Source organism: Aplidium turbinatum, chromosome 5 (genome assembly GCF_918807975.1).
Source record: "Aplidium turbinatum chromosome 5, kaAplTurb1.1, whole genome shotgun sequence".
NCBI classification, from domain to species: domain Eukaryota; kingdom Metazoa; phylum Chordata; class Ascidiacea; order Aplousobranchia; family Polyclinidae; genus Aplidium; species Aplidium turbinatum.
The window spans coordinates 29,937,935-29,953,112 of record NC_137476.1 but is presented as its reverse complement, the minus strand read 5'-3'; the positions used below and the strand labels follow the sequence as shown (position 1 = coordinate 29,953,112).

Genomic DNA, 15,178 nt, shown 5'->3' with positions numbered 1-15,178 from the left:
GTGTTTGTTTCCAAAACCAATATGCACCACCATTAGCCATTTTTCTGTAATGTTATTTTGCAGTAAATACTTTCAATTTTTCATGTATGAGTTTTTATTACTTTTTGTAGCTTGGTTTGCAAAATTAGGCCTTTCTCTAGTAAACAGCCTTAGGCCTACAGTACCCTTATTCCGGCCCTGGATATAGGGCCTACATTTTAACGTGCACTATATGTCACGAACACTATGTAGGACAAACCATGACAAATTTTTCCACACGTTGGGCCACACATAGTTTGATGTGGTAAAACGCATCAAAGACAAAGCCCCAAGTGCTGTATGGACTCATTGCTTTCTTCACAGTGAGGCCTTTGCTGCAAAAAAGCTGTCTCAAGAGCAGCACGAAGTGTTGAATGATGTTGTGAAGTGTGTAAACTTCTTCAAAGCAAGCAAGTCCACTAAATCGGCGCTTGTTTTCGTCTTTGTGCACTGACATGGATTTTGATTATTATCAAGCATTGCTGCTGCACACAGAAGTGCGATGGTTGTCACAAGGTCGTGTCTTGAAGCGAGTTTGTAATTTGTGGAAGTAAATTGCTATCTTCCTGAAGCAACAGAACTTGTGAGATTAGCCGAGAAGTTTTTGCAAGAAGATTTCAACGCAAAAGTTGCTTACCTTGCCGATATATTTGACTCTCTGAATTCTCTGAATTTATCTATGCAAGGCAACGGTTTAGCGGTGATTGATCGCGCCGCCAAAGTTTCTGCTTACGACAAAAAACTCATATTCTGGAAATGTTATGTCACCAGAGATGAGTACGATATATTTCCTCAGCTAACGCAATATATTTGTGGCAAGAAAGTTGATATTAAGCAAACCATAATTGGACACCTGGAACAGTTTGCCAAAAAGTTTGTGCACTACTATGGAGAATCTCTAACACTTAATAGCCAAAATGATTGGATAATTGATCCGTTTGTTGGAAAAGATCTGCCTCAACTTTCCATCCATGTTGCAGAACAGTTTATGGACATAACGACAGAAGCAGCAAATCGTATTTCTTTTGCGTCCTTCAAAGACAAATACCCCAAAGATTCTGCAAACATCCACTTTTGGGCTTTCATGTACAAAGTGTATCCCACAGTTTCAAATTTAGTGATTCAAAAACAGATTCCATTTGCAATTACTTGGCTTTGTGAGGCTGAATTTAGCGTCATGTGTGTATTGAAAACTAAACAGCGAAACCGGCTGGAAGTTAAAGCCGACAAGTGGCTAAGCAAAATAACGCCTCGATTTCAAAAACTCAATGATAGCAAGCCAGCACAGCTATCTCATTAGTGATTTGATAAACATATTATTTTCGGAAAAAGTTACTGCTTTTGTAGTGCTGTTTGTTTGCAACGCCATCTTGTATGTGTTTTAAAATACTACGACAATTTGCTTGGGTCGCAAGATTTTACCGAACTGAATTTTTTCTAAAAATGGGTCGCCTTAAAAACGAGTTGGGAACCACTGCCGTAGGCTATAGGCTACTATTTTTCGCAGCAGACAAAGTGAAAGGTTTCTCTCTCTCAATCGCCACCTCCCAAAAAAATGTTTTAATACTATCATAACGGTTTACTTCCATTGTAATTCATGTCGTATCACGTTTGCTCCCTTAAAATTTTCTTTCTCGCTACGTCGCTGGTTCGAGGCCTACCGAGATCAAGTGTTTGTGTCTTTGACAGGACACGTGATAGGGGAGACCGGGGCTGAAAGTAACAGGGGTAAGTTGTAACACTATCATTTTTTCCCCAACTAAACAGAAAAATGTATTTCTCTATTGCGCCCTCTATCAAGTGTATTGTAGCTAAGTTACAGAGAAACCCTCGTTTCAATATCTCTCCGTACAGTTGAGTTATAACGAAAAGCATTTTTTGCCTACTGAAAGTAAAATTTTAGAAAAATAAACTTGTAGTTACTACGACAAGAAAAAGTAAGCTAGAGGGCTGGTCTTTTTTTTTTGATATAACCATTTACTTAGGTATTTAAAAAATTAAAGGTGACCAAAAATATGTGGCATTTTATTGGTGAAATATCGAACAGTTTATGGCTTACTGCTATTGGGGCAAGATGTAACAAGAGCTGTGTTATGTTCTTTGGCAGTAAATGAGCTAGATTACTTGGTAACTGTTACAATTATGCGTAATTATAAAAGAAAAAGTAAACGTGGGAAGATTCCACCTGCATCACTGGAAATGAGTCTTATCGAAAAATTGCCAAAGATTACAACATATGCCATGTGACTTTGTACAGACTGGTTAAGAAAGTTAAAGATAATTTTAACTAGCCTACCTAAGATAGCTTACTGATTGTAAAAAAAAACATTGAACACCTGTAGGCCTATGTCTTTCGAGCGTATTCGAACAGTTGTAGACCGGGAGAAAACTGGGTCAGGTGTGAAAAGTGCCATGGTTGGTCGCATTCTCAATGTACCGAGGGATTGCCAAAGTATTATTGTCACCTTTGTGAGGAGTAAAGGAAAAATGTGAATTTTTGAAATGCCTATTATATTGAGTGCAGTTTTGCTTCAGTGTGTAGGCCTACCTTCGGGTGAACATTTTCTGACTTTGAGGAGTGAATAAACCTTTCTTGAGCAAAAGTGAATGTTCAGTAAAGTGTTTGCTATTTATTAGCAGCAAAAATATTCTGTTACAACTTGCCTCTGCCTGTATTACAACTTGCCCCAGATCCGGGGCAAGTTGTAACGCTCGATTGAAGTTTTTCTAGGCCAATTTTCTCAAAATCCTTAATACATATCACAGGGCTTTAGGTGGAATAATATGCGTAAATAGTCTACCTATACAACTAATCTCCAAAAAATTCGCTCAGACTTGTTTTTACAGACATATAATAAATAATTCAAAAAATGTTACAACTAGCCCCGGTCTCCCCTAATGCTTGAAGGTGAACATCAACATTGGTTTCTCGGCCAGTTAATCTCAAGCTTCAACTACAAAGCACTAATCTGGCCCTTTACACCACAAAAATCATGTCAAAAATTTTAGACATGCAAGCCATCTGCTTGTGTTGTCACGGGTGCATCTTCACAAAAAGCGGAATAGTAGCCTATATCCGTCAAAGAGGAAGACCATTCAAAAAAAGATGGACGATAATTCCGTGTGTCTTCTGGTGGCTTGTTAGGCTTAGGGATCGCAACCACTGAAGCTCTTCTCTAGATTTTTGGGATTGTGAGGTGGTGCAAGCAAGAAGAAAGGAATCGACGTAACCAGGACCAGGGCCTCTGAGAGAAATTTTCACTAGGGGTACGAAGAGTTATTCCAGGCCCCCTTTGTCTTTGGCAAAGCGCGTGATGCTTGCTTAGGCGTATTGCACACCATACAACATTTTACTGCAGAATTGGACATCTGTGCGCAGTAATAGCATCAGGCTGCAATAAAACTATTATTTAGTGTTGTGCATGTCATGTGATCTGTCCCTCTCCAATTTGTTTAGGCAACCCTGCATTGAATTCGTGAGTCAGTTATTGATGGTGCTGTTGAGATGTGTCGTTTGTACAGCTTTAAAAAGTAACATTTTCAAATTCACTAACTTATTTCTCTTAGATGTAGCCTATAAATATTCCTGATGAGGACACTATGTGGTGTCGAAAACGATGGATTTAGTAGTTTTTTTTGTGTGTGTTTAATAAAAAATGTTTAAATCCGCCAACGTTACTGAGTGTTATAAGTTATATGTATCTGGTAAGCTTACAACAAGTCAATCTCTCTACCAAGGCTCAAACATAACATCTTGTTAAGACATTTTTAATCAAATTAATTATCTGACTAATAACCTTTTTTCATTGACTTTTGCATTCACCACATGCCTAGCAGAGGTGAACGAAGTCATATTTTTTTTACTCCGGCTCCACTCTTGCTCCGAAAGTATTGACTCCTGCTCCAACTCCGAAATTCATTTTGAAGGGAAATAAGCGTGAAACTACCCCTTTCAAACGATTTTTAAATAACACAAAAAATCCCAAAAACACTTTCAAGGGTTTTTCTCAACCTTGCTTTTGCTACCCTATGTCTCCCCCCTCCCGAACAGGAGAATAATCAACTTTTATGATTTAATTTAGGGTGCTTTTAACAGAACATGTTTGCACGAAAAGCATTAAATTATTACTTTGGGCTCCTAATTTGCGCGCAATGCACTCAATTACTTTTCCGGGCCCTTTTGCTACATTACAGGCCCCCCCAGGACTAAAGAATAACAACTTTCATGCTTAAATTTAGTCGATAGATGGTTTTAACCAACATTTTTGCGCGTAAAGTATTAAATCACAATTTCGGGCCTCCCAACAATCACAGGCCTGGGCCCTCAAGGGTACGCCGTACCCTTCGTACCCCCCTCTTATAGGCCCTGACCAGGACTTGAGGGCAGGGCCAGCACAGGGCACAAGTTCAAGGCTGATCCGGCCCTGGAGACTTGTGTTGTTTCACTAGGCGAAGGACGGTGGTCAACACTCCTGGAGTGAAATCGTCAGAGATTGTTTCTGCAGCTAGTAAACTTTAGCGTCGGTAGATTTAAGACAAACAACTCAAGATACTATTATAGCTGATGTATTGTAATACTACGTCTACGCAGGCAGGCGGACTGAACTACAAGGTGGATTATAAACACTGCATATTGCTTGGTCTGCATGTAGGTTAGATCAACAAGATGGCACGGAATCAAGATAACAACGATAACAAAAACAAAATATCACCAGATTTCTAGATACACGAATTCACTTCAAGCTCATGTCGTGCCCTAGACAGCAAATCAGTCGTTTTTTACATTACTTCAGCGTCTGCAGACATTGAATCAGTGTTAAAAACGACTGATTTTCTGGTTGGGGCGGTTTCATTTTTTGACAGAAGAAAATAAATTGACACAAAGATTATCATAAAAATTATGTGGCAAAAAATCTCTTCCACCACAAAGTAAGCATAAGGCCCGTCAGCAAACCAGCCCCTTTTTAAATTGTTTCAACGTTCTTTTTATGTCATTGTTTCAACGCCTGCAAACGTTAAATCAACGTAAAAAGGGCTGATTTGCTAACTGGGTACAATCAATGCAACATTGCACTGCTTGGCAAATTTAATATGAAAGTACGTTGAATGAAAGTAAAAGCAATAGCCTTTGGAAAATATATCAGATCATCAAAAGACACATTTCTCGATTATACGCGACACGGTGTGTCCACACAAGCAAACTATTCCGTTTTATATCGATTCAACGTCTGCAAATGTTGAATCAATGAAATTTCAATTACAAAAAGGACTGATTTGCTGAGTAGTTTTTCACTGTTTGCAGTGGAACGTAGAAATCACTGAGAAAAGATTAATCAACTCAATGAAAGTTAGATCTATTTCGCCACCTAGTGATCTAAATTTCATGCTTTATTTTTGATCATCACAGCTATAAAACTTGACAGGGGAAAGATCAAAGTGTACTCGAGACAGAAATGATTTACTAAATACAAAAATTTGGCACGGTGGCAACACCGAAATCACCTCAGTAATGAATAATGACACCTTTGAAATTTCAGCACAGGAATAAACCGAGGGTGTAAAAGTTAGAGATGTTTGAAATTCAATTCTTGGTTAGATTCATTTGAAGCCTTCATTTGCAGCTAATGTCTCAGCTCAGTCAGAAACAATAATTTGAACTTTTTGAAGTGACCCGATTACCTACCACGGTAATTCCGCGGCATTAGCACACCATCTTTACCATCTTCATTTACAATGCCTCACTAATGCATTCCCTCTAACCACGATTAACCTCAGCAATGGTGCTGGCACTGTTTGTTCATGTAGGTGGGAACCTACTTCAAATCGTTGAAAAAAAAAACTGGCGAGTATTAAGAGGAAAAATACATATGATTAAAATATCGAACCGCACACAATGCCAAAGAAACTGTCTAAATTTGTAAAAAACTAAAATTCAAGTGAAATAAAATTATATTGATGCTACAGAAGCAAAATTGTGTCTTGTAACTGTAGAGTTGAGAACTGTTGTGCTTTGTTGGAAAAGCTAAGTTAGAAAAACCAAATTTGCATAGAAATATTTAATTCGTATGGCAACAGTGCTTGCAGCCTACTGTTCTGCAAGCAGATCGGATGTTGGAGATTTTGAGAAAGTCAGTTTTAGATAAAGATACGAAAGGGTCATGTTTGATTAACAAGTATAGTGCATGGATTACGATTTTGAATTTAATCTGGTTAAAAAATATGGGTTATGTTCCTTGCTGTGGCCTGCTATTACGGGGAAAAATGATGCTAAATAATAACCGTAACGACACATAAATAGTATACAATATGTACTTGTATGGCGAGTTAAAACGGTACAATACATTGGAAATCAATTGCTAATCACGCATTAAAACGAGTGGGATTGAGATTGAAAGGAACTGAATTACAATTGACCCTGGAAGAGAAGTTTGTAATTTTTGGTAAAATCTATCGGCACAACGCAGTCGCAATGCTTCGCGCCCACCAACGCAGACCCGACAGCGCTGCTCTGTGTCAGCTCAACCAAAGTGAAGGATTTCAACTTTCCGTCTGCCTTCTCTCGCAACCTTTTGATGAATGCTGAGAGTAAGAAAAGCAGGTTAATATTTCCTCAAAATTTTGCTTAAGATAATTTGAGACACAAAAAACTTATACCAAACAACAAGATTCGTCAATGACGCCAGATGTCCCTTGATATCGACGGTAGTTCACAGTGGAACAATGGAATATATTTGTCATGTAATAAAGGGAGTTTTTGCAAGTGCTTGTACGACACTCACAGTGGATGCCAGAAATGACGATAAAACACTGTAGTGTGTTTTGTTGTCGACAAAAATACGTTAAGAGAGGTAAGGGTGTGAGGAAAAGGAGGCATACATGTGGTGTTTGAACAGCCCACATTCACAGTTTCAACCGTACAACATTCACTAATATCAGGTTTAAAGATATACAATACAGTGCAGGATAAATTTAGTGGCGAAATGTATCAGTTAAATGATGCTCTAACTAAGTAATGATCGGCTGAGGTACACAAAAGCAACGTCACTATTCGCTGACCTTCTTTTAAAAGATCCCAGCTCTTCCACACTGACCCAACGCATACAATTCGTAATCCGCCATCTTGATTCAGCATTTCCTGCAATATAAAGAACTATTGACACCTATCCATCCTGCAGAGAAAGTCAAGACGATATTAATTCTACTGAGGTGACTTAAGCATAAAGAAGACATTGTGCCGACGTCACGAAAACGATGGTCAATGCTAAACGCAATGCCGAACGAAAAAGTTCACTATCAATGAAGAACTGTGATGGTTAGTTTCACATTGAAATGGATTTTTCAAAAGGTCAATTTTATAACCTTCGGAAAATCAAAAAAAGCTATTATGGCAAATCCGTGATTTGTTCTCGCTGGGCAAACGGTAAAGAACTAAAGATGGTTGTGATGCGCTGTACGAATTGAAAATCCCTGCATCGATAACGAAAACTAACACACACTTGATATTCTTTTTGAAAAGATTAAGAGGTGGAAAAGGGAACTGGTTACGTAACGCCTGAGCTTGAAAATAAATTCAGATTAACGTTATGAGACGTTGAAGCGGTGTAAAAATGCGAGGCCGTTGAGAAGTAGAATATTGTGTCAAATATTGAATATGAATATATTATATTCAGTCACCATCTCCGCTGAAGCAGACAGCACATCAACACGGGCATCTGCTTCCATGAATCACGGATTTGCGCTAGATCGCCCAGTGTCGCCAAATTGAGTTCGGTCCCTGCCTGGATGTTGATATTAAATACTTTATCGTATCAAAATAATTGGCAATGCCTTTATGGTGCGTCAAGCCCCTTGATGTGGAAGGCTGGTTGTTTTGCGTTCAGATGAGCTATGCATGTTGCATTCACAAGTAAGACCCTTTGCACCAGCTGTTTGTTCGGTTGACTGAACATGATCTTTGACCTCTTTGCATTTAGTGGAGTAAACACAAACTTGAGAATTTAAATAAGGAAATAGGCAGCTTGTGATTTATCTGTCACAACAAAAGAATCTTGAATGATTTTTCAAGTGTGGCTTGTGAATTGTTTTTGCAGAGGCTGCATAGAAGTTATGAAATTAGTTTCGACATGATGTAAAGCTTCTGGTTAAGGTTCTGATGAAGTGTGCAGATCAAACGGAATTGAGAATTGACCCTTCTTAAGTGTGGGTGAAAAAACGGAGTTTCATAATGTGATGTCCCTAACACACACCTGTTTGACGTTAGGGAGAACGGCAAGAATATGCTGGGCAAGAACTTCCCCGGCGTCAGCAAATACTTTTCGGCACAGCAGATCATCTTTACCTGAAACAACAGCTCGGAATCACATTTCACGGTGAATAAATAGATTTTTTGCATAGTTTCAACGTCCAGCGACGTGGAAACGATAATTTTGCAGGTTGGATCGGAATGCCTGTTCAAAAAAATGTAGCCACTTTTCAACGTGTTCTCAACTGTCCACAAATTTTAGCATTTAGCAACATGTTGAATTTTTCTCGACAAGACGAATCACATGACAGGCAAGATACTTTAACCTCCTCAGCTAAAAGAAACGTCATTAACTTTCAAAAACTATTCGGAAAAAGCTGTTTCAGCAAAAGCCTTCAGCTCTTGTGACAATAACGTCTTCTCTCCCAAAACTCTTTCATTAATATGAAATTGAACCTGTCAGATGTAAATAACAATCCAGACAGCAAAGCAGCCGTTTTTTACTGCAGACGTTGAATCAATGTAAAAAACGATTGAATAGCTATCGGGGAATCAACATAAGAGTAGGCAATATTAGACGACAAACTAAGTGTTACGATTCAAGGTTTAGAATGACGATGTGTGTGAAGAATTCTCGTGAAAAGTGAAAATCATGGAAATGAGTTGTAGCTTACCATCCGTAGCTAAGACTTTGCATAACCCAGCAAAGACCGATTTGGAAAAATTCGAGTACAAACTGTTCAGAAGGTCATCCCTGCTGGAAATCTAATAAAAAAAAAGTTTACGGAGAGACAATATATTAAAAAAATAACACAAACAGATTTAAAGCCAAAATAAAACATTACAGATGTAAAAATGTGGTAAGGTACATATACGACGTATTTGTTTCTCGGCAGCATAATATAGTTGATTGGATGGTCTAAATGGCTAGCGTGGAAGCTACATCGTTATGTTTGCTGAGCGCTCAGCCTTGTGCTAATTGCTAAGAAGAACGCTCCCTTCACAATATACGACGTATTCTTTTACGAAATATGTGTTTAAAGAAAGGGTTGCCTGTTGAAACTTGTTTAAAAAAAAAACTGCAAGCATAATGCTTAACGCCGCACGAAAAGTTAATCACATTGGTGATATGGTTTACTCTGTTATTTAGTATGTCTAACATGCAATGTTACGGACCTTAAAATATTTGAACATTGCATTTCGCACAAAAGTGGGATCTTGCGGAGCAGGATTCAAATTATCGTCATGGTCGAAAACAATCTTCACTGCTCTGTGAGTGATCCAATACGCTCCTCCTTCATCTCCCATCATGTGTCCCCATCCTCCGCACCGAAACATCGTATCATCACTGTTCACCAGCTGACAGTTTGATCCAGTGCCAGCTATCAGTACAATTCCTCCTACAAATGGACGAATGAAAGTATCCAAGTTTAGTTGACAAGTGACAACTAAAGGAACAGGGAAAAGCGATTATATCATAATTATTGTGATACAGTTAGTATATATACTTTGTGAGGACATTTTTTGGTAGAAAGTAGACATTTTGTAGATATTCTCTATGATATATACTTTGTAGTCATTGAATCCATGAGCGGAGAGGATACAAGAGACAAAAAGTATAGTTACATAGAGCAGTCAATCATAGTAAATGACTACAAATTTTCTTTTCATAAGAATCGTTTATTGCATTTCAGCATTTGCTTTTTTGCAAAGCCTTGATGATGCGTAAGGTACTGAAAAGTGGAAATACAGGAATCAACTAGAGTTGTACAGCAGTTTGAATCAGTTTTTTGGAGAAGGGTTCAGGAATGTGTACAAAAATTGGGCAAGAATTATGAAGACATCTAGATGGATCAGTGTGCTTTTAATTGCCAATTTGATTCATTTAGAAAATGGAAATTTTGAGCTATAAAAATATTTTTAACTACCGGTACGGTACAGGTTTAAATTTTTAGCCTTGAACCTAAAACATTTGGCTACGTATATGTACATATGAAATACATAGTTGCCTGTTGCCTCACTAATTGTTTTATTGCAGGCACTGAGCTCAACTCAAAACTATTCACTATCACTACCCATACCCAGTTACCCACACACCATTTTTGCAAGCTGTAGCAATGGAACCAAAAGTATCTGATTTGATGATCAAGCTTTCCGTGGCGTTAGGATATTGCTTCGACATGTATTCAGCCATTTTTCTGTTAGCATCCTCTTGTTCCCCACCACTCAAACACATTCCCTGGAACATAAACACAACTCTTGTCGGTCATCAGAGTGATGACATAGAGACTAAAATTTATTCGCCAGTATCTTATCAAATTGGAGATACAGTATATCATATAACCTAGCAGACTCTAGTAACCTGAAAAACATAGCAAGTCAGTTTTTTGTGAAAACTGAATTAGTAAGTTATGCTAATTTTTGAACTTACATGATTTTGATGCAGCTGCTGACCATTTCAAAATATGTATTTTTTTTCTTTAAGGTACCGTTTATCTCAAAATTCATGTGGTGTTCAACTGTTCATTATCTAATGGCAATGACAAAATATTAGTTTTCTTGAGATTTTCTCAAATATGACTACAACAACCTGATTAGGTTTTCCTAGATCACAAGAGAAGTTTGGTTAAGGGTAATTCTACACTATTCGTCATTAATCCATTATGAACTTATATCTTTCAACCTTGATTTGTATTGACAAATACAACTCTTAAACAAAACACAGACAAAATAGCTTTGTAATGACACAGTAGGTCCATAATAAACTGCTGCCAAAGCTACGTGTCAGCAAAAGTGCACTACAACCAACTCATAGTGACATTATCTGATCAGTTGCAACTATATATAAAATGTATGTACCAATGATTTAAGTTTCATGGTTGCATTAATACCAGCATTTTTCTTTGCTTCCAATATCATTTGATTGATTCTCTTGAAGACTTCTTCCATACCGATTTGCTATGTAAAATGCAGTTAATTTGAATTTATATATACATATATATACCGCACTACCTAACTACACTACCGCACTACATAAGCACTACCGCACTTGATCCATACATAAGGCACACCGGACCATAAGGCGCACGATCAATTTATGAAGAAAAAAAAGAATTTAAAGTGCGCCTTATGGTCCGTAAAATACGGTACTGCAAAAAACTTATGTTTAAAATTTAATTTGTTTGTTGAATAGCTTCTGCAGGTTAATTCAAAACATCAAGTTCCTACTTTGATATTATGTGTAGGGATGGGCAATTCAGAATAATTCACTATTCCAGAATTATTCCAGAATACTAAACCGAATCCAGAATCGAATCCAGAATACCGAATCCTATTAACTTCCAGGCTCCAGCGACACAAAAAGTAAACAATTTCAGACACAAAAGCTACACAATCAAAGTAAATGTTTGTTGCAATGCAACACATTAAGGCATTCTAAATGACTTCCAGGCAAACGGGAGCAGTGTTGCCAGATGATGGAAGCCGCTTGGCAACAAAAAGTAACTAAAATTTCATCAGATATTTAAAACACCCTAACAGGATCGTAGCCAGCCGGGGGCCAAGGGGGGCATCGCCCCCCCCTGAAAAACATTCGCCCCCCCTGGCAAAATCCCAACATTCTCGAGCAACAGCTACAATTATCATGATTTTGCCCAAAAAAATTTTTCGGCCCCCCCTAAAAAAAATTGGCCCCCCTTTCTCTGCGATCTGGCTATGGCCCTGACCCTAAATAAAGCAATTTCGCTTAAATACAAATAGTTTTTAAGACATAAGACACTGCCATCATCCATATGCAAACCTCTTGCAAAACATTTTCTGTACGAGCAGGGATTATTTGCTAAAAAGTTTAAAAAAATTAAAAAAACTCTTGAAAAAAATTGAGTAGGGAAAATTTCACCAGATTTCACCAAAAAGTTATCTGGTTCCAAGGTCAAAAAGCTTGGCAATAAAGACCTCTAAATTTCACCAGAATTTTTTAATTTGATATTCTATTTCCTCATCTGGCAACGCTGAACGGGAGCGCAGCTTAGTTGCCGTCAAGCCGCAGTCGAAAAGAATCGCTCGGAAGATGCTGATGTGGCAGGTATGCTGAGGTGTTTCAGAGCCAACTCCTTTAGCAGGGGCATCTGCTCAATGTTGTTACACCCACCAGTCAAACTATCGCAGAGTCGCATACGCAGGTGGATTGAAAAAAAGCATTGCACGATTGTGCATGTGTACAAAGCGTGAAGAAAATTGCGCGCTTAGTTTCTTTGATTGCTCATGCGAGCGAGTGACGTAAAGTTGCATGCGCCGTGCGCGCACACCGCGTGCACAATGTTTTTGAAAGTGCAGAACTGCGGATGGTGTCAGTGCAAAGAAAAAAGTGAGTAAACCACACTTTTTTTCAGTTCACTGTCTCCAGCTGACAGCTTGCACAAGACTTATGTATATCTTTAAAACCGAATCTTATTACCCGGTTTTATTGCCGTTTTGGATTCGGATAGTTTAGGATCCGAATCCTTCTGGATTCGGTATTCTGAATTGCCCATCCCTAATTATGTGTACCTTACTTTAAAAATTTATATATGGTACAAGATCTGTTTGGTAATGCTGTAAAATCTTTCCGATTTTTATAGCAATTAGTTGACATCTTGAACATAACATCTCGAAATACTGTAACACCGAAAAACAACAATAATCACCAAAAGCGATCCATCATTGCACTTCAAATAAAAATTTTCAACATTTTTATGATTGCATATTGTCATGGCCTAAACCAAACAATAAGACATTATATATATATATTACTTTTTATGAAGTTTTCACTTAGAGTTAAAATGACACATGGTAGGCTATAATATTGGATTATTTCTGAAGCATCAACAATCCTTTTCACTGTCTCTTTGAATATGCCGGTGTAGCGGTCCAGGAGAACCAGGGTTTCCGGTCCAGATTTCGCTTTGACTTTCATCTAATTTTTGTTGAAACTTGTGCAATCGTCAAATCTGGCAACCTTCGTTTGGTCACTTTTGATCTGGCAATAACTCCTATGAGAACTTCTAGACCAAAGTAACTCCTAGACCGTTACACCGGTAACTAAAAAGTATTGCGCTCACGATAATACTAAAGTGAAACAAACTTAGCAATTATAGACCAAGGTGTCTTACCCAAATGTTTGTGTCGGGACCCTCACTAGTTCCAACAATCTTTCCATTTGAATCCATGATGATCATAGTTGAATGCGAGCCACCTCTGTAATCATGTTACATAGCAGTTATTATGATCATGAAGATAAACAAGTGAAAAAATTTAAATAGGCTAACCAATAATAACCATTTAAATTAAACTATTTTAATGACACAACACTTTCGGTAAAATGAGCACAGTCTTTAAAAATCGCAACATAACAATAAAAATCAAAATTAATGTATTAAAATCATATATATATCATATTAAATCAAATATAGTTATTACTATCTGAATTCTTAACAGCCTGTTTCACCTCAAACGGATCATCAGAAGGGTCTTATTCAAATATTTGAAAAGACCCTTCTGATGATCCGTTTGAGGTGAAACAGGCTGTTAAGAATTCCGATACAGTAGTAATTAATAACTATATTTGATTTAATTTGCTCTGCTTTGCTTTTTTGCTTAGCATTGAGCACTTTTTGTAGTATATATTAATAGTTTTCATTGTTTTATATATATATGTATGTGAAATCTAGTTTAAACTGTGGATGCAAATGCTAGACAATAAGTAACGATATGAAGAAAAGATTATAGGCTGCTGAGATGTGGTTTCTCAGAAGAATGATGAAGATCTATTGGACTGAAAAGAAAAGTAATGTCAAAGTTCTGGAATTGGCAAATACAGAAAGAAGATTAATAACAACAGTTGTAAGGCACCAGATGGAATTTGTAGGGCATATCAGGCCTCGAAATTCGTTTTTGTTGACGGCGGACAAACGTGTCCGGTCAGAGCAGCTATCTCGGCAGAGAAATTTAGTCTCACGGCGAACACACCAATTTTAGCGTCGATCGTCATGCTTAATCAATTTATCTTGATAATTCTTCACCATTTGAGAACGATAGCTACGGTTTAGCAGGGTTGCAAGTATCGGTTTCAAATCGCTATTCAATAGCGCTATTCTCTACTTTTTCAATATCGATTACGTCATAGTCTTTTCTTTTTTCCGCCAATATCGTTTATGGTTTTTCTTCACTTTTTTCTGACTGAATCGATATTCTTTATTCGATTGTTTTGCAACTTTTTTCAAGCCATTAATTCTACTTAATAACATGCGACGGACAAAGATATCATAACGTATTTTTACTCTCATGCGAGAAAACGATAACTGAACAATACTGATCAAGCGGAGTTGAATGGATAAGCATTTTGTTTGAAGTTATGCATGATTGAGCAGAAAGGGAACACTGGTAGGCAGTATAAAATCAGATACTTGATTTGTATTTTTTTTTGCGTTTAATATCGATTAGCCTATATGCTTTATTCTCTACTTTTTTGGGAGGCTATTGAAATCGGATATTTCTCTACTTTTTTGGGAGACGATCGAAATCGAATATTTCTCTACTTTTTGGGAGGCTATCGAAATCGGATGTTTCTCTACTTTTTTGTTTGACTATTGATATCGATTTATCCCCTACTTTTTTCAATATCGACTAGCAACCCTGCGGTTTAGAAGGCTTTTTAAAATTTCAACGAAGTCACTTTGAAAGGGTTTCATCAAACCAATGACGTGTGCTTGAAGTCAAAGCGCCGTGTAGTTGATTGCCGCATAACTGATTAACTTCCGCCGAACGAGCTCGTGTGTCTTCTTGCGTCACAATGCTCTGGGTACGAGTTGGAAAACTTCTACACCAGGGTTACTCAACCGGTGCACGGTCGATTGGTCGACAGACATTTGGTCGACAGGA

General features: G+C 37.7%; 1 protein-coding gene across 1 annotated transcript in view; it reads right to left on the bottom strand.

The window, feature by feature from the left end:
• Nucleotides 1-4,568: 4,568 nt before the first annotated feature.
• The window catches only part of LOC145770213 (N-acetyl-D-glucosamine kinase-like), a 32,233-nt gene continuing 21,623 nt past the window's right edge, over nucleotides 4,569-15,178 (bottom strand). Inside the window, exons 2-9 of the mRNA XM_082581803.1 lie at nucleotides 13,411-13,495; nucleotides 11,120-11,218; nucleotides 10,358-10,499; nucleotides 9,437-9,660; nucleotides 8,935-9,025; nucleotides 8,265-8,356; nucleotides 7,075-7,153; nucleotides 4,569-6,597 (exon numbers count right to left, since the gene is read on the bottom strand). Coding sequence (XP_082437929.1) covers nucleotides 6,422-6,597; nucleotides 7,075-7,153; nucleotides 8,265-8,356; nucleotides 8,935-9,025; nucleotides 9,437-9,660; nucleotides 10,358-10,499; nucleotides 11,120-11,218; nucleotides 13,411-13,495 — 988 coding nt within the window. The 3' untranslated portion in view covers nucleotides 4,569-6,421. The remainder of the gene's footprint in view (nucleotides 6,598-7,074; nucleotides 7,154-8,264; nucleotides 8,357-8,934; nucleotides 9,026-9,436; nucleotides 9,661-10,357; nucleotides 10,500-11,119; nucleotides 11,219-13,410; nucleotides 13,496-15,178) is intronic.